Consider the following 19266-nt stretch of genomic DNA (forward strand, 5'->3'; position numbering starts at 1 on the left):
ATGAGAGTCGATTACGTTGATTACGACAATTGCGTCGATGCATCGCCACAGCCCTACATGTAATGATGTTTGGTCCAAAAGACTTTTTCCCATTGACTAACACTGGGAAAGAGACATCTAAAAAATCAGTGACTTTTTTTTTTGGCACCCCAACCTCTGCAAAATGACTCTTTTTTCATAACAGGATTTGATACATTCAGTCTGATAAGATCTGGACTGTCTGAAGGGCCAGAAGAATAAATAATTTTATCCCCATTTCAGTTAGCAGAAAACTGCGAGGAGCCAGCTCGGCCAGCGGAAGTCTCTAGTGCGCTTGCCCTATGGGCCCAACGATATGGAAGCAGCGTTGATCATCCGGATAATTTAATATCAAGGAAATACAGCCTTTTTGGCTTCATGTGCCAGTGAGCAGCTTTCACGGGAATGACTGGGGAATGAATGTTGCGTCCAAGTCTCTTAATATATCCATGAGCTTCATCTTAAACAGAGAAATATGAGATTTGTATTTATGTTCTTATCTAACGCTCAGCAAAAAAAAGCACATAACTCTAACACAAAATAACATCACAGCAAATTTAATATGTGTTTGTTTATTTTGCAGGATATGGCTTTGTGGACTTTGATAGTCCAGCAGCAGCACAGAAAGCTGTTACAGCTCTGAAGTCCAGTGGGGTCCAGGCTCAGATGGCCAAAGTAAGAATCAACTCTTCATCATCTCTCAAATATATAGCTACTTCTGTTACCCCCCAAAATCACCAGTAACCATTGTGTTGAACTGCCTGGCCCTTCTCTAAAATGTATTGATCTCTGAAGAGAAACTTTGACCACCGAGCCCTTTTCTACACAAGCACACACTCCCCCTCTATCATGTAAAAGGTAGCATGCAGTGGCCTGATTAGCAGCGAGTGTCCTGTTGGAAAGGGTACAAGATAAACTCTGGTTTATAGGGAGGCGTGTGTTGCGTTATCCTTAGTTGGCTGAATGAATGCCAAGAATCAACAGTTGTAGGAAGGATAAAGTCTGGCTTGATGCAGACAAGATATGTTATACTCCCTTTTTAAACCATTTTGTTAATTTATCATCCTTTTTGCTCGGTAATCCCTCCCTTTCATCCACATTTTGTCCCCGCTCTCTTCATCGCCCTCCTTACCACCTTGCTCCCCTCACGCCCTGGTCTCTGTGCTTGTGTATGTTGCTAACCTGCTCCTGTTGTAGCACTTGTTCTGAGCTCTTTGTCCAAGTGTCTGCAGTCAAAGCAACTCTTGTCGGCCCATTAAGCTGATCCCTCTGGCTCTCAGGCTCCCCATTGAGGGAACCCAGGGGAGGGTGCCACTACACCCACTGTCAATGGGACAGGCACAATGGGCTGGCATTGTCCATCGTCTGGGCCCAGGCCTGGGGCTGACACCAGCACTTAATACACTCCACCCCAGTGTCCCTGCGCCCCCCTCCCCTTGTCCTGCACCCAAACAGACCCACTGCAATGTAACACCAGGGTCTCCCTCGGCCCAGCCCCGGAAACTGTAACAGATCCACGCTGCCAGCTGACCTGAACCAGTCCGGTGCAACTAAACCCTGGAGTCTAAGTTCTCTGCACCTCCTCTGCAAGAGTGCCACACAATCCTGTGTATCTCAATACCCGACGCGTGCAACCAGACACCAAGACTCGACTCATCCAGACAACATGTGCTCAGTCAGAGGTGTTGATAACCACTATAAAAACCTAAATATACACAGCTGCTTCAGAGTCACTGGGTTACCTCAGGTCAGACAAAAACAAGCATCAGTCTCAAACCAGTTTAATATCAAACTCCCAAGTGCAGCTTCACCTGTTTGCACTTTCACCATGGCTGCTACAGAGTGTTGATCAAAAACACGGCGAGCCACACCTTGCACTTGCCATCCCCAGAGTACGCTGCTCAGTCCCCAGAGCAGGCTGCCACAACCCCCAGGCTGCGGGCCCAGAGGAGCAGCATGCATAAGGGGCAGGGGAACCATGGCAGAGTTAAAAATAGATCCCTTCTTACTTCCCAGCACCTCCCTTGTTCAAACTCAGACGTCAGCTCGCACGCGCAGCAGGCAAATACACAGAGACACACCTCAACAGACATGGCTTGCCTCAGGCCTGGCGTAAAAAATAAAAAAAGAAATGCAATTGGCAAATCCCATTCACATGTGACTGGGCTGGGTCTGACAGTGTTTTGATATCCACAACAAGATGAATATTTGTTTGAATATAAAGTGGGATATCGTGTACTAGCTGAGGCAAACAAAAGGATAAAAAGGCTTTTCTTTTGTCATATAGGTTTAAACTCCATTAGTCTCTCATCTGGCCCCTGACCTCCTGTAGTGTGCCACTGTGTTACATAGTGGTTGTACTGCCACACCCATAAATGACGCCAATCAGAGAAAATAGGTTATCTCCTGGCCAGGTGGCTCACGGCTGGGAACAGAGGCCACTCATATAGGCTGTAAATCTTCATTTGCAGTCGCTGTTTGACTGCCATGCACAAGTGAAAAACTGTTTTGCAGAGCTCTGGGATAGCAGTGAGTGTTAGGAAGAGAGGACCAAATGGAAAATGATAGCAATAAAAGATATTTTGATGGAAGAGAAAAGCCTGTTAATCAGCAGGCACTCATTTATCCTCTTTTCTTTTTGCTTTTCTCTGCTCCTCTTTCATTACCCAAATTATTCAAGACTCCCACTATTTTCTATGGTGTCAGTTCCCTCCTTCTGTACTAAATATCAGCTTTTAAGCTCTGCATTTCTACCACCCTCCCTCTACTCTATCCTCTTCCTTCACTTTCTGTTTTCCCTTCCCCTTCTTTTTAGCCCAGCCTCTTTTCTCCCGGTTGCCAGGCTCCTGTTGCTCTCTGAACTCCTTAACTTCATGCCTGGCTTCCCGTCTGCTTCTTCACAGTCACACAAGGTTTCACTCTCAAGCTAGTGCTGCAAAATGAGTGTGTGAATAATCCCTTTGCTTGCAGCTCTCCACATCTCTTAATTAGACAACATTTCTCCTAAATATGTGACTTAATCTTTGCAGACTAATTCATATTTGCATGTGTCAGTATATTAATGTCTGTGTGGATTTTTCAAAACAAGACAGCCTGAGTTGAGCAAATGACACATGCACCACACGGATGACAAATTATTCAGGGTTTCAGTTTTTTGGTACAAATTGCTTAAAAACATTTTATCCGTATCGAGTCCTATTAAAAAATGATGCTCAACATGGTGCGCGCATATGATGAAGTATTAATGTGCCAAGAGCAATGGCAGGTGTTGAAGAAAAGACAGGTCACACTGCTGCCTACACAGAAATTTCTGCAGTGTGAAAAAGATTTTTGAAAGTGATAAGAAATTTTCCATTTGCAAATGCAAACGCATTAGTGTTTTCAGGTGCCTGCAGCACTTGTACCAACAAATATTAGCCCCTTTTACACTGCCTGTTCAAGGCGGGAATATTGCAACATTACGCTGCCTCGCCATTTTGCATAAAAGGTACGATCACAGAATTGAGGGCACAGAGTTGTTGTACCTTTGAGCCAGCATGGGAGGTGGTTAAGAGCAAAAACAGAGTCTGTGTAAAAGGTGACAGCTGGCAGGATGGGATTATGGGCAGGAAGGGTGTGACGTTTTGACAGCGTGTTAAATGTGCAGTGTTTCCCACAGAATCAGAATTTATGTGTGGCAGTAACTGACAACAGGAGGGTTTGTCAGTAAATTTCCCTTCTTTTCTGTCATTGTATCCTGCCTCTGTAAGGTTAAACATTTTTCCAGGTCCATGAATGCAGCACAGGTGAATTCATCATGAGTTTTATATCCCTTAACACCACTTTGAGTCACGGTGTGGATAATTCATCAGTTGATCTGGTCAGAGCTGATCAGATCAATGGATGAGAGGAGGAGCAGAGTGTGTGAATGCAAACTTTTAGACCCAGCACAATGCACATTCACCGCACTTGGTGTTCTGCTGTGAAAACGACATGCTGGTTACTAAAGTACACTCGTTGCTATGAGTATGGTGGTGCAATGAATAAACGCATGGTATTTATATTTCAGCGCTAACTGCTGCAAACTGTAGCAGCAGATGTTTTAAATGTGGTAGCCCCAAACAAATAAATGTATTTGTGGAAAACCCTGACTTGCAACCTCCACAAAAAAGAGCAGCAAGTAGCAGTTAATGGCTACCTCAAAGAAGTGCCTGAAAATGGCCGCATATTGGGAAAATTGTGAGATTTGAAAGCTCCTTACCCTGCTGCCATACAGGGACGGTAACTGATAGTTATCGCCATATTATGCCATTTTCATTGTTTAAAAAGCACTTCTGACACAAACGCAGGCACATCCAAAGTCCAGCCAGGGGGCCTATTGTGGCCCTCGGACCGATTCTAAACTGACCGCAGTTTGTTGTTCAAAATATACTATGTGTGGCCCCACACGTTATTGGTTAAAAAAGTCAGACCATTTTGCATTTTTTTTCTGTTCCCCTCATGATGGCAGGACTATCACACAGTTTGTAGACATGTACCAAGTAGAAACTACGCAGGCGAAACTAATGTGTTTTCATGAACAGACAACAAACAAGCAAACGAACAGTGCCCTCACAGCAGACCGTTCCTGTGAGATAGTAGACAGGACCACAGCACAGTAGGGGTCAAAGAAAATATTGATAAACTTTAGTATTGCGATTTTATATTTCGTGATACAGTGTTTTTGAGAATCAATACAGTGTTGATTTTTATTAAAAGTGTACATGTGTTGTGTTTCAACCTCTGACTTCTAGCTACCAGTGCTGTAGTCTGTCTTTAGTCATATGATTGCCATTCCAACCTAACAACATATTTCTAGTGTGTTGCGGGGGCTGTGATGAATATAGACGCTACAATTCTAATTGCAATAAAAAAGTACATTTTCTCTCCTCAGATTTTATGCATAAGGTGGGGTGGTCTAAATAATCGTTAGTTACTGCCTTAATGTAATGACTATGTCAAGGTATGTGTAGTATCTTCAGATTTTTGCCAATACAGTGCCCTACAGCTGGTTGACAGCAAATTCTTTTTCTCTGAAAGATAAAATAACCCACATTATGTGAGAAGCAGCTGGCCCCTAGGTATTTTCACAGTATCTTATCTGGTCGCCATTCAAAAAAGTTAAGACATCAGAAGCAGACGCTGTTGCCGGCACGCTGTCGAAAGTCACAAACTGGAGTGGCAAGATGCCACTGTTGTTTGGTTCTGTGCAAAAATGCAAAAGCAGCATAAAGAACTGACTTAGTGGCAGCCATGCAGGGCCATCACTGTGTAAAACCTCAGTTGATTTTGCAGTTAAACAAAAAGAATTCTATCTCTATTTGTAGGTCGGAAAAAAGGAAAAATCACTATGTTAACTTATATTTTTATGTCCACTTCCTGTACAGCAACAAGAGCAGGACCCCACCAACCTCTACATCTCCAACCTGCCAGTGTCTATGGATGAGCAGGAGCTGGAGAGCATGCTCAAGTCCTTTGGCCAGGTCATTTCCACACGCATCCTCCGAGATGCTAACGGGACCAGCCGCGGCGTGGGATTTGCCAGGTCGGACACACAACACCATAGTGGCGTATGATGATTTGAGTGCAGTTTGTGCAGTAAATAAAAAACAGTTTGATCCTAGGGTAAACAGCACTACACAAGCAAGACTAAATCTGATTTACTGTATTTCAGAATGGAATCCACGGAGAAGTGCGAAGCCATAATACAGCATTTCAACGGCAAATTCATCAAGACTCCACCGGGAGTGCCTGGTGCGTGGAATGTTTGTTTTGTATAATGGGAACCTGATATTGTTGTTGTTGGTGCCAGAGCTCAGTGTTTTTGTTCCCCGCTGTGACCATTGAATCCACTCTCTTGTTTGATCTGTTGCTCTCACAGTGCCCACAGAGCCCTTATTATGTAAGTTTGCAGACGGAGGCCAGAAGAAGAGGCAGAACCAGGGGAAGTACCTCCACAATGGAAGGCCCTGGGCTAGAGATGGAGATGCTGTAAGTTGGCCACATTTAACTTGCGATTCCTAAAGCAAACTTCCTGTTCTCACATGTTACATTTCCTGTTGGAAACTAAAGCAAACTAAAGCAAAACCATCATTATCGCTCCGTGTTGGCAGCACTGTTTTAGCACGGACAGCACTGGTGTTTGCATGACCTCACTGTTTCTGAATCCTGTGTATTGTTTTCCCAGGGAGGAATGACGCTTGCGTATGACCCCACAGCCTTACAAAATGGGTGAGTGGTATGCACAGACTGACTGAAAACAGTCTCAACCCTCCAGGAAAATAAGAGCCAAACTCAAACTGTTGTGAAGTGCTGCCCTCTGCTGGGCATTGCGTGAACACAGAAATGCTGTTAACCCTGTGAAACCTGGGCAAATTGGCTTTATTTTTTACAAAAACATGGTAAAAAGGCAATGGGCAACTGAAGAATAAATGACCCCAAAATTAGCAAGACACTTCTAAGGAAAATTAGAAGAAAATTCCATGAGAAATAGCCCAAAAATGGTAAAAGTAAAATACAAAAACAAACAAGGAAATTACTTGGGGAAAAAGCCTAAAAATAAAAAAGATACTCTGAAAAATGATTTTAAATATAGAATTATGATAATTGTAAATATAGTTTTCTGGGCATTTTTTCCCTTGCTTTAAAAATAAATGTACTAATTTCTTGCAATGTGCAGAGCATTTCTTGCCAAGTTGCTCATTGTCTTTTTTCCCCATGTTTTCGAAAGAAATCGAACCAATTCGCTTACGGTTTCAAAGTTTAAATACCTGTGAAAGGCATTTGAACGCAGCACAAAAAAGTGATGTCGATTAAGGTTTCTAAGCGTAATTTAGACGATGGCATATCTGCAGATTGTTGTGACTGTCTTCATGTTTTGTGTTTTTTGTTTGGCAGCTTCTACTCCTCACCCTACAGTCTGGCTCCAAACCGAATGATCGCCCAGACTTCCCTCTCACCTTACATGCATTCTCCTGTCTCATCCTACCAGGTGGGACATTTAAATATGTTTATAATTAAAATACTGAATTTTGAGATCTGACTTAATGCCAAGACTTTATTTTTCTGTTGCTTTCCTTTGCCAACTCTTCATGATGTCCGCACTATGTGAGTTACATGGACAGTTCACCCCTAAATCAAAATATGTATTTCTCCTTTTACCAGTAGTGCTATTTTTTAGTCTGGATTGTTCAGTGTGAGTTGCTGAGTGTTGAAGGGTTCCTACAGCTTAAAGAAAGTGGGATTTAAGGCTTTTTAAGACTTTTCTTAAGCCACTAGTAATTAAATTGAAGACCAATTTTACAGTGGCCAAAACTGAAGGAAAAAAACATGAATTGATATCAGTTACTTGGTTACTTGGAGACTGGAGCACGAATATTTATGGAAGTAAAACATGACTTTCTGGTGACGCAAGAGGCATTCTTAGTTAATTTAAGATTTTTCAATGCAAACATCAGAAAACAATTAAGAAAAAATCTTACTGCCTGTGTGTTATCATTTATAAAGATCTTTCAAAGAAGACATAATACCAATACCAATAAAGGCCTTATTTTTAGATTAATGGATTCAGTGCCTTTAAAGACTTTTTAAAGATCCACTGGAACCCTGTGCTGGAGATATCAGACGTAGAGATGTCGGCCTTTTCTCTAATATAATGGAACTAGATAGCACTTAGCTTGTGGTGCTCAAAAATACATTTGAAAAAAACTCAACAACAATGTCTTTTTCCAAAATGTATGACCAGATTATTTAAAACAATCCACAGACCTTGTTGTGAGCCAGAGTTGTAAAGGAGTTACCGATTCTTGAGTCCAAGTCGAGTCCCGAGTCCCCAGTGTTTGAGTCCGAGTCCAAGTTTGAGTCACAAAAAAGAAGAGTCCATGTCCAATCATCATTATCTGAGTCCAAATCATCATAATGCAACCTCAAAGAGCTGAAACAAAGGCAGGTATTCATTAAACAAAAATGACACTGCTGTCACCATTTGGGGAGGTTGATCAAAATTACATTCTTGTGCTTTATGCCACCTTAACATCACATACTCATCATAACAGTAAAATAATTGAAAACTTAGGAGCATCCCTGTGTCTATCTTTGATAACGCATTGTGGCAAAGAAGGGTATTATTTGTTCACGTGTTTTTTTGTTTGTAGCAATTGTTCTTAAAGCTAGAACTGTGTATGGATATAACTAGAACTGCCCCCATTAGTTGTCCTTTGTTCAAACCACTGCTGACTAATCGTGGTAGTTTTACGATTTTAATTTAATTGTTTCAATACATTTTTGGACCTGGAGACAATGGTTTGAGTTCCACGGCTGAGAAACAATGTTTTTAAGTAACGCCGTGAACACCATGCGACATTTGAGAAATTTAAAATCATAATAATGAGCCCACACAACTTACTAACTTGTGACACCACACAAAATAACAGTAGTATCCTACGCCAGGTCTCACAGACAGCTTCCTCAAATTGTCCACTTCAGAAAGTCCGATAACAACAAAACACCTTTCTGCATATTAAGTAGCTATATGCATTCTTGCTATTTGGGCTAAACCTCGTAAACATGGCTGAGTCACTTCGGAGGCTAACGTTAGCTTTGGCTAACTAGCTAACGAAAGCGTTTCACTTACTTTTCTGAGTGTAACCGTGACAGGTGTCTGTTGAAGTTTGGCATCCCAGTCTTCACCTCAATTGTCCGTTTGCAAAAGGAACATTTAGCGGTGCGCTTTCCAGAACTGGATATTAAATCCGTAAAAAGGAACTGCATGATCCGGGTATATATCACTCCACTGTGAACACAAGTAGCCGAGGGCGCGCGCAACGTGAACTCGCGTCGCAGGTGGAGGAGTACGCCCTATAGTCCACAGAATATCGCTATTGCGCAGACTCCGGCGCAGAGTGACGTCACCAGCGCAAGGCGGTAGCGGCCAGATGTGGGGTATTTTAGCTTCACTTGAGTATAGGGGGGCAGGTGAGGTCTCCTTGGCCATCTTTATATACAGTCTATGGTACACACACAATGCAAGAAACTTGCTGTTACAGAGTTAACAAAAGTCAGAGTGTTACCTCAAAATTTAATGACCTGTTACAAATGTAAGTCGTCTGTGTCTTCATCCAACTTCCTAGTCCGACTTCATGAATGTCTGAATCCAAGTGTGAGTCATCAGTGCACAAGTCCAAGTCGAATCACACATTGAGAGAACAGGGACTTGAGTCGGATTTCAGTCCGAGTCCAGGACTCAGTCACTACATTGCTGTTGTAAACAGTTCATGTAGGAACTATTTCCTTTCTACCAAACTACACACATCAACCGTACCCTACCCCTATCACTGCTCAGAAGAATCTGTGTACCTACTCTTGGACGAGAGGCTGGACGCCATTGATGTTTACATTCACGGCGTCCATGTTGTTCATAACAAGTTCTGCAGATTTTCTTGAGTAACAAGATCATGATTTCTGGAAAGAGACGTTGCTGTTGAGTTTTTCAAATGTATTTTTTGCTGCTTAAACACCACAAGCTGGATGCCATCTAGTTCCTTTACACTGGAGAGAATGCAGACATCTCTACAGCCAATATCTCCAACACTGTGCAACTCACACCAAAACAATCTAGACTGATAAATAGCACAGCAGGTAGGAGGGAAATATATATTGATTTAGAAGTGAACTCTCCCTTTACACACAAAGAGAACCACAGCCCAGAGTACTGATAGTATTTCCTCAGGTTATCTTGACCTCTCAAACTTCCATATTAAGGGCTCTGAGGGGACTGTGCAAGCAATAACAACTCATCACGAAAGGGTTTGATGACATATTTCCTGATCTTTAGGTACACAGCCCGTCCTGGATGCACCATCAGTCATACCTCATGCAGCCAGCTGTGAGTATCCCTCCTTCATTACCATCCCCCCGCACGCTTTAGCTCTTTAGACTAAAATGTTGTTTATTTAACATCATTTTAAATATAAAATTAAAAGATTTCTAAACAGTTTAGACAATTTTCCCAATTTTTTTTGATCATTTGACAATTTTCAGGTAATTTCCATGTTACCTTACCTACTATTTTGGGGGGGGGGGTTTGCAGTTTGCAGGACATTTCTTGCTAAGTTGCTCATTATCTTTAAAAAAAAAAAAAATCAAACCCATTTAATCAGGTTTCAGTGGTTTAAATGCTTGTGAAAGGTTTTTGAACTCAGCACAAGAAAACTGATGTTAGAGGGTTAAACGTGTAATACAGATTCTGGAATTTGTATTAATATTTATGTGTTTCTCTGTGCATCTACAGGGTACAGTTCTTACCCCAACAATGGATCACGCCATGTCCATCCAGCCCACATCCATGATGGGACCTCTTGCCCAGCAGCTAAGCCACCTGTCCTTGGGCAGCACAGGCACAGTCAGTACCAATAACACACACACACACACACACACACACACACACACACACACACACACACACACACACACACACACACACACACACACACACGATGGTCTAGGCAGAAAATTATCCCCGTAGCTCTAACTATCCTGAAATTCACCAGATAAATTTTTCATGTGAAATACTACACACAACTTGTGTTTTCCTCTCTGCCTTCCCTACAGTATATTCCGGCCAACACAACTATGCAGGGGACCTACATCCCCCAGTACACCCCAGTGCCTCCCTCCAGTGTCCCAGTAGAGGTATGACGCTAGTCTCAACCTCAGCTGCTTATATTTGATATTTCCATACAGGGGATGACTAATAATTAAAAGTCTTACAGGGACGTATTCACTAAAACTTGACACATCTGTGTGCTTAAAAAAAGCTGCTGCTTTTAGCATGCCCTGTCGTTTTAAGGAGGGGTAGAGTTTAGACACAAAAGAAGGAGGAGGTGGCTATTAATGCTCCCTACTGTCTGATTTACTGAGCTGGACAGTGTCCATATGCCCTGAAGGTGTGTGTGGTATTTTATGACAGGTAGAAGATGACATAGTGGGTTTAATGATTCCTGTAATGTTCTAAAAAATAAAAAAATAAAGACATCATAGATTTTTATGATGATTTTCTGATGCCTGAATGTGAGTTTGACTTTGTCTTCCAAATATTTGTATTATAGAAAGTTTACCATTGCAGATACATTTACATTGCATTTAAGCCCCTGCTGATTTGCAGAATTGAAGTGCATAAAGAATATGTCTCTTTGTCTTTCACCAATAATTAATGGTAACTCTTAATTATTTAATGCATGTATTAATATATATTATGTATATTTTCCTCATGTTAATTTCCTCCAGTGTGCTGTCCAAACAATTCGTCTGTATTAACTCCCCCATTACTGAATTCGGACGGCCTTTGCCACTCATGAATTAGAGTCAAAATGATTTTATGGAGACATTTGGCTCAGACTGCACAGTCTGTGTGCTGCAGCAGGTTCCTGGCTGAGCGCTCTGCAGGAGGGCGGCTGAGCCTGCGGGGAGTCTTGAGTCATTTGTTGGAAGGTGGAGCTCATTTATAGTGTTGGGAGAAGTGAATGAAAAAAAAGGGCATGTTTATGAATGGGAAGAGGCACAGCACTAAGCCAGGAACTCAGGTTGGGATTGGATGGAGGATGAGAAGAGAGGGTGGAGCAGAGTGACGAGTGTGAAGGTAAAGTCAGGTTAGTCTCGTAGATTAATTTCAGCCACTCCTTCAATTATAGCAGCAAGTAATATGTTTTGCATGATTTTTAGGAAATACGTCCCGCAGTACGCACTTTCTAGTAAACAGAAATCTGACTGTTTTACTCAAAGACGTGAAATGTCCTAGATTTGGTGGGGAGGGCAGGGGGAAAATACAGGCTTCTGTTTTTGATAAGAATCTGTTTGACACATTATCATTAATAATCAAGTAGACTATTCTTTGAATAACCTGCCCCTCGTTTGTTTTGGGGTTGTTTTTTTTTTTTAGGAAAATGGTGGTCAACAGCAACAGGTTGCCATGGAGACTCCCGCAGAACACACAAACTACTCATACCAACACACCAAGTAAAGCTAAGGTAGGACAGTAACAGTTTCTCTGCTCTGCTCTGTCAATTACACAAACATAGGCTGATTTTTTTAAGCAATATGCAAAGTCATATTAAAGGAACACTTCACCCATGAAATGATCAGTTGAAGATCGGTTATTCACCCTGTGTTATGTTGAATTTGTGAGGAAAACTTTGTGTCTCTCGCATGTCTCCACAGTGAAAAAAAGAATCCAAAAACTGAGGAAATTCTCAATAAATTGGAGTAAAAGGGGTCCGTGTTTAACAACAGCAAAACTATTTCAAAACGTCATTCACAAACACCCATCTCGTGAAATCCAAGTCTCATTTATCCAGCTGTATGGTCAGCACTTCCCCAAATTTTTTGCTATTTACAACACGTGTTCACGGACGAGAAGCGCACCTGGGCAAGTTTGAACTCTGCTTAATGGAATGTACAAGCAGAGCTCAAACACACATGCTCGCCCAGGTGTGCCACTCGTATAGAGAAGTGCTTTCAACTATCTAATATTGCAAAGTTGTGAGACAGTTTGTAAACTGATTTTTTGATATAGTTTTGCTGTTGTCAAAGTGTTCTTCATAAATTGAACATAATACAGTGTGAATAATGGATGTACAAATTGTAATTTTGTGGGTGAAACATTCCTCTTAGGTTGCTGCTGCATCAGAATCTATTTGCATGGATTTGTACTAAAAGCACATGAAAGTTTTCAATAGTTTCTACAGGATATATTTTCAGTGTAAAAGGAATACATTTCTGTTCTGCATATTCACTTCATTACTGAGATCTTGTTACTTTTGGTCAGAGCCAGACTAGCTGTTAATCCCTTTGTCCCGTCTGTATGCTAAGCTAAGCTAACTCACTGCCAGCTCCATTTTCATATTGAATAAATAAGAATAAATGAGAGTGATAAAGATCCTCTGATAATATTCTCAGCAAGAAATGGAAGATATTTCTTTAAGAATCAAGCCTGCAATGTCTGCTTTATTGTAAAAGAGTCAATAGCAAATTGAGTGAAAACACACACAAGTACTACTCAGTCCATTATATTGACAAAGCAATTCATGTGTATTATTGCACGGACCCCAAACACATGCTATTTAGCCATTTTATGATTGAACCTTTTCAAAATGCTTGGTGTGTCTGTATAGAAAACAACATAGAGCTGTGTTGTAAATACACCTGAACAATGGTTAAGCAGGTTGAGTGTATCGTTACTGAGCTGTGCGTGTATTCCAGCTCCAGCAGGGTGGGGCCGAGGGCACGAGATGAATCCAACCGAACAGGATTCAGCTGGAAGAGAACTGTGCTCCATGACATCACCAAGCACCCGGACTTGAACATGGATAACAAAAGGAACATGTGTGTGCGTGCGTCTGTGTGTGTGTGTGTGTGTGTGTGTGTGTGTGTGTGTGTGTGTGTGTGTGTGTGTGTTTGTTTGTTTGTTTGTTTGTTTGTTTGTGTGCCTGTGTATGTCTGTATTTTTTTTTTTTTTTTTTTTAAGAAAATGGACAACACTTACGTCATTGGACTTTCCTGCTCACATCCTCAAGAGTTGATCAACCAAAGGTGGGAATCTTCTTCGCAGAAGCTTTGATCTATTTTGATAACTGAAAAAAAAGGAAAATAACACGAAGTTTTAAAAAAAATTAAGAAAAAAGAACTTAAGAGGGGAGGAAAAGACACAAAGCATTATTTTTGTGCACGTAATATAACAAATTCTTATTTTTAAAAAAAAAAAAAAAAAGCATTCTGGACGTTTCAGGGTGATTCAAGGAAGAGTTGAAACACAATGTGTCTTTTATTTTTTTGTAAAATATGCAAACTTTAATTTTTATTTCCTAATGTCTGTTGTTTGACGTTCTATTTTGCAGCAGCGGGGGACTACAATTTGTACAGATTTAAAAAACTTTCAAAACACTTTGCTGGTCTGATGTGTCGGGTCATTGTAACAGCGGGGAGGCAAACCGTTTAAAGCTACTTCTTCCTGTAACTGCTGCAGAGATTTCTATTCACGCACAGATGTTATATAATAATAACATTGACTGTTTATAGTTTGGTTAAATTCTTTTTAAACATTCTTCCATAAGTGAACAAAAGACAATCAATTATTTCTATTTATATTTGAATTATAGTTCTATTTTTTAGAGTTTTTAGATCATTGAAACATACATTTATAGAAAATAAGTTATTTAGTACTGTGGATGAAATGGACTTTACCCCACACATTAATGATGAGCCCTAATATTTGGCTCATAAAAATAATTCTTAAGCAGTTTGAGTCCTGCGTCCACCATCAAAAAAGACATTAGTTACATACTAATAGTCATCCTGTTTTGTTATAATGTAACTCCACATTATATCCATGTCCATGAGAAGTGGTTTTAAGCGGTTTTGCTTTGGCAAACCTTCAGGTAACATTAAACTCATCCTCTGTCGAAGGGATGAAGTGAACATGCTTTAGATCTGAAAAGTTATAAAGATTATGTGTACAAAGAACAATGCAGTTACTAAATTAAGATATAGTTTAGCAAAAGCGATGAGGGAAATCAAATAGAGGACTAACATGATCCCTGAGAATAATTAGTTTGAAAGGAAAGGGAGCTGTAAGTCTTTCTTTTTTTTCAATGCTGCTGTTGTCATCTGAGTTTGATTCTCTGTCAGTGATTTTTAGTTTGTAGAAAGTTTCTGTTTTTCTTTTTGTCTGTCACTTGAAAACCTTTTTGAGCTACTCTGCCTTATTTTTTGATGAATTTACCTTTGAAGTAGATTTTAGCTGTAGATTTTAGCTTTTTACAAAGAGTAGTTGTTAGTTTTTTTTTTCTCTCCGCATAGGGATTGATGCTGTTTTTGTTGTTTTTTTTGCTTTGGGTTTTTTTTGTGCACATCAAGTTTTCGATTTTTCAAAATCTCCGTTCCAAATCTTGTGTCATCTGTTCTCATATTGTGTCGGGCCTGTTTGGAGAAAGCCTTTCAGAGAGGAGAGTTTAACCAAACTTTGAGTTTATTTAGTGCTGTTCAGAGCCGGCCCACTGCATAGGCAAACTAAGCAGCTGCTTAGGGCCCAACCATGGCCAGCAAACTAAAGTGGCAACATGTGTAACCCCCCCAACCCAAATCCTGCTAAGGGCCCCCAAAAGTCTAGGGCCGGCTCTGGTGCTCATCTAAAAGATTTACACTGACGCTGCATCAGTGTTGCGGCTCAAAAAAAATGGCCCGTAAGCTCTGGGTGTTTTTCAGTCTTTTGAGTGGAGCTCGTGTCACCACATCCAAATATGTTGAACTTTAATTTATGCAGACATCAACTACTGTAGATATGTAGATAATAGAAATAAATGGTTTTACAAAGGAGTGCTCACTAGACCATGGAAGTGCCATTAAAGACGATTTTTGAAGCCTTTAGTGAGACAGCAAGTCTGAATGAATTAAGGAGCGATCCAAAATTCTGCAAAAACAATTTTTAGCTAAGCCTTAATGTTTTTCTCTGGATGAACTGCCTGATCTCTCATAGGGTTGACACTAAGTTGTATATACTACAGAAATGGAAACAGGCTTGTTTGAATGCCACCGAGTTAGTTGATTTAGCTGTAGGGTCACGAGGAGCTTTTCTTCCCGCTCTTAAACCATCCACATTTTGAGATAAACGCAGTGTGAAAATGTCCTTCTCAAGGCTCGCAGTTAGATGATTCTGTTTCTCTCCACATTTTTTTCACACGTCAACTTTTTTGCTGTGTGTTTCCATTCATTTCCGCAACCAAAGATGTTGTAGCCACCCCATCATTTAGCTCTCTGTCGCAGATAAACTACTCTCGTACGCAGACGATCATGTGCTGTACGTGCGTAGCTGGATCAAATGCACTTTTTCTGCTTCAGATAAACACAGAAAGAGAAAGATTGCAATGAGGGTGGTGACGTGCACACAATATTCCACATTATGACCACAGGTAAAGGTTTCATTAGAACTTTTTTTGCCACTACTGCATCTGTCATATAGTAAAAATACATGTGAATGATCTGGTTTTGTTTACATGTGTTATTAAGCTGGGTTTCCCTCAGTGGTGGAGTGTTGGTGTGCATTTAGACTCATTATGAACTTTATTGGCCTCTGCAGACACCCAGGAGGAATCCAGAGCTTTTACAATAGCGAGAGTTTTCAGACACGAGAGCTAATTTTGTAAATAGTCTTTTTCTCCCCTTCCACTTACTGTCGTACACCATTTTGTTTGTTTCTTCTTGTGTGTGTGTTTTTTTTAAACGATTTATAACCTGTCCAGATAACACAGCGACTAGCAAGTTTTTCAGATTCAGTGCACCATGAAGGAAAATGTCATGGATATTGTTCATATGTTCAGAGAAATGATATTCCATGTATTAGCCATCACTTTTAATACAAAAACAGGATTTTGAAACTATGAAATGACCGATTGTTACAGTGCAGTGTTTATTTATTTTTTTCTTTTAATTTTTTTAAAATAAATTTGACAGCAGAGGTAATAGTACAGGAAGTTATGATGTTCCAAACTTTGCATCATGAAAATGATAGATTAAAATTGTAGGAATAGTGAGATGAGCTGTGTTCTATACACAATATTTAAAGAAAACAAATCTCCTTGCACTTATCATTTTTTAGTCCACACCAATTTGAAAATGCTCTTTTTGTCCACCCTAATGGAGATTTGATGACTTATTTCATAGCTTCAAAATGTTTTGCTGCTAAAACAGGATTTCCAAACAGGTGGTGAGATGCAGCCCAGACTGGATTTTCAAAATGTCCACTTTTGTTTTCATTTTGTGAATACAGAGTATCCATCTTCTTTTTCCAGAATTTATTTCTTGATACTCATGTACAGAAATTAGTTTACTATTGTTTTACTAGGCTTGAGGGCAGATTAAATAGATGTATTTTATATTATTAAAATGTAGAAATGTTGTCTCAAGGTGACATTTTTAAAAATGAAATAATAAAAACTCCACACTGTATGAACCAAGTTTTTGTGCATCCCAGGCATTTTTAAAATCCAGTGGGCTCATTTCACTTACTGCTTGCGAACAGTTTTCTTATTTATACAAGAACTCATTTTGTACAGTTTTGTTAAGAGGAAAGAGGTTTTGATATTTGGTTATTTTGCAAAGCCACTTGGCTACTTTTGTCTTCCTGTGCCAGAGTTGCTAAATTGTCTGTAACTTGTGTTTTTTTTATTGATTGAGATAAGATTTTCCTTCTTCTTGGTTTTCTCTTTGAATTTGAATATGTCAGTTGTTTTTCTTTTTTTAATAAAAGCCTTGTTTCAATGATCGGGTGAGCCGTGTCTTTGATTATCTGTCTTACTATAACTGAGTGGAGTTGCTGCATTATTGACAGTGGATGGGTCATTACCTATAGCTGTTGTTGTTTAAGCTATATTGATAATTACCATGCTGGTATGTTTCATCACAACAGCTCAATAGGTCAAACTGACTATCTGTTTTTTTCAGTTCACTTGTTATGTTTTGGGTTGTGGGGGAGTGAAGTCCAAAGGTGTATTTCCACCAGAGAATTTCTTCTCTAAATACTGAAAATTGTTGCAAACCTGCACAATTTACAGGTTTAATAAATAAATAGACAGTCAAAAGTTCAGTAAAGGCCAGGGCTTAGTAAATATATTAATTCACTGTTTATCAGGAAAGTGTATGAGGACTTTATCAATACAAAGCAAATGTAAAGAAACATTCATGATTTGTTTCATCAATATTACCGCAATTTGCACATTTGAAGAAAACACTCTACCCACAATTTTCAGTGACCGCATCTAGCGACTCCTACAAAGAATTTCTGGGAGCGTCATCGACTGAGTGACAACTGAGTTTCTGGCTTCTTACTTGTGCATTAAGTTTAAAAGATGTTCAATAAGGGCATCTGGAATGAAAGAGCTGTTAAGAAATGATTAATCACCATGAATCATCCAAGATACAATACTTTTTATGAATCACTTCTATTTTATTGACAGAAACAAACGGTTGTTACAAAAAAACAAAATGTCATACCATGTTTAATATTCACTATACAGTTGGAACATTTCTAAAGCTCATGTTGTGATTGTTGACCTGAAATTATTTTCTATCACATCCCAAAGGCCACATTAAAGTTACAATAGAAATTGCAACTGATGTCTAATATCTAAAGTATGTTCTTAAAGTATGTATGATGCTACAAACACACAGTTTCCCTTTGTGGTCAGTGTTGTATCTTCACTTCAAAAGTCTGGACGTTAGTTGATATTCGGCAGTTCAGTATGTCCCTCAAAAACATCCGTGCTCTAACTGAGCTGAAAATATCTTACAGACATACAGAAACACACTGTATTTATCTTGCATTTGTGCATTAAAAACAGGTATAAAACAAACTGTATTTACTGTGCATAACTTGTGAAACAGTCACTTATTAAAGGAAACGTGACCTAAAAGTGCAGATTTTCGGAATCATTCTTTTTGGCTCAGGGTTGGATAAACATACAAATGGTTCGTAACCAACTATGTTTTTGGTGTGTTTTGTTGACCTCAAATGATTGCTGAAACACATGCTTCAAAACCATCACATGATAAAATAATAATCTGTGCCCATCTTTTATTTTTCTAAATCTATTTTATTCCCTAAAGAAAGTTTATATAACTGAGAAAATGTTCTTCTGTTGTCATAATGTTTAATTCAAAGTTATAAAGACCTCATTTAACTTGCCATTGTTAGGGATCCTTGATTAGCTATCAGAGCAGCACAGCTTTGTCTAATAAACATTCTTCCAGCAGTGTAAAACCAAAATAGGTTTCAACATTAGAAATGTTGTTTATGCTAAATTTCTACCTCTGTTACGGAGCTTAAAAATAGTAACAAAAGCTAATTTTTGCCTCTTTTTAGGTGGCAGGGTGAAAATTAGTCAGCCTTAATATTTACTGTGTTATGATTTTAAAGTGATGAATACAGTTGAGGAACAATCAAATACAAGATACAATGTAGGATCATTTTTTCCCTCTGCAACAATCATGTTTTTTTTCAAAATTTTATACGGATCATTAGACATGCTATTATCTCAAATGGCTTGAAAAATACTGCATATAGCTGCCGTAAGTGGGAAAAAAAAATCTCCCCAGTGGAGCATGCCCCCTGGATCCCTCAAGGTTTGGGCTGAGGCCCAGTGGTTACAATACCGGGCTCTGCCCCTGCAGTGAGTATCAGGCAGG

The 19266-nt window shown here is 39.7% G+C and overlaps 1 protein-coding gene across 2 annotated transcripts in view; it reads left to right on the plus strand.

Moving 5' to 3' along the window:
* Window positions 1-13488, plus strand: part of LOC121953068 (RNA-binding motif, single-stranded-interacting protein 2-like) — a 34520-nt gene extending 21032 nt beyond the window's left edge. Inside the window, exons 4-14 of one of the 2 annotated variants that reach the window (XM_042500009.1) lie at window positions 602-693; window positions 5424-5581; window positions 5711-5790; window positions 5918-6027; window positions 6224-6267; window positions 6934-7027; window positions 9869-9919; window positions 10325-10435; window positions 10645-10725; window positions 11972-12059; window positions 13291-13488. In XM_042500009.1, coding sequence (XP_042355943.1) covers window positions 602-693; window positions 5424-5581; window positions 5711-5790; window positions 5918-6027; window positions 6224-6267; window positions 6934-7027; window positions 9869-9919; window positions 10325-10435; window positions 10645-10725; window positions 11972-12052 — 902 coding nt within the window. In that variant the 3' untranslated portion in view covers window positions 12053-12059; window positions 13291-13488. The remainder of the gene's footprint in view (window positions 1-601; window positions 694-5423; window positions 5582-5710; window positions 5791-5917; window positions 6028-6223; window positions 6268-6933; window positions 7028-9868; window positions 9920-10324; window positions 10436-10644; window positions 10726-11971; window positions 12060-13290) is intronic. The other variant, XM_042500018.1, reaches the window with a different exon arrangement.
* Window positions 13489-19266: the final 5778 nt, after the last annotated feature.

The sequence above is a fragment of the Plectropomus leopardus genome, chromosome 2 (genome assembly GCF_008729295.1).
Source record: "Plectropomus leopardus isolate mb chromosome 2, YSFRI_Pleo_2.0, whole genome shotgun sequence".
In the NCBI taxonomy this organism is placed as follows: Eukaryota; Metazoa; Chordata; class Actinopteri; order Perciformes; family Serranidae; genus Plectropomus; species Plectropomus leopardus.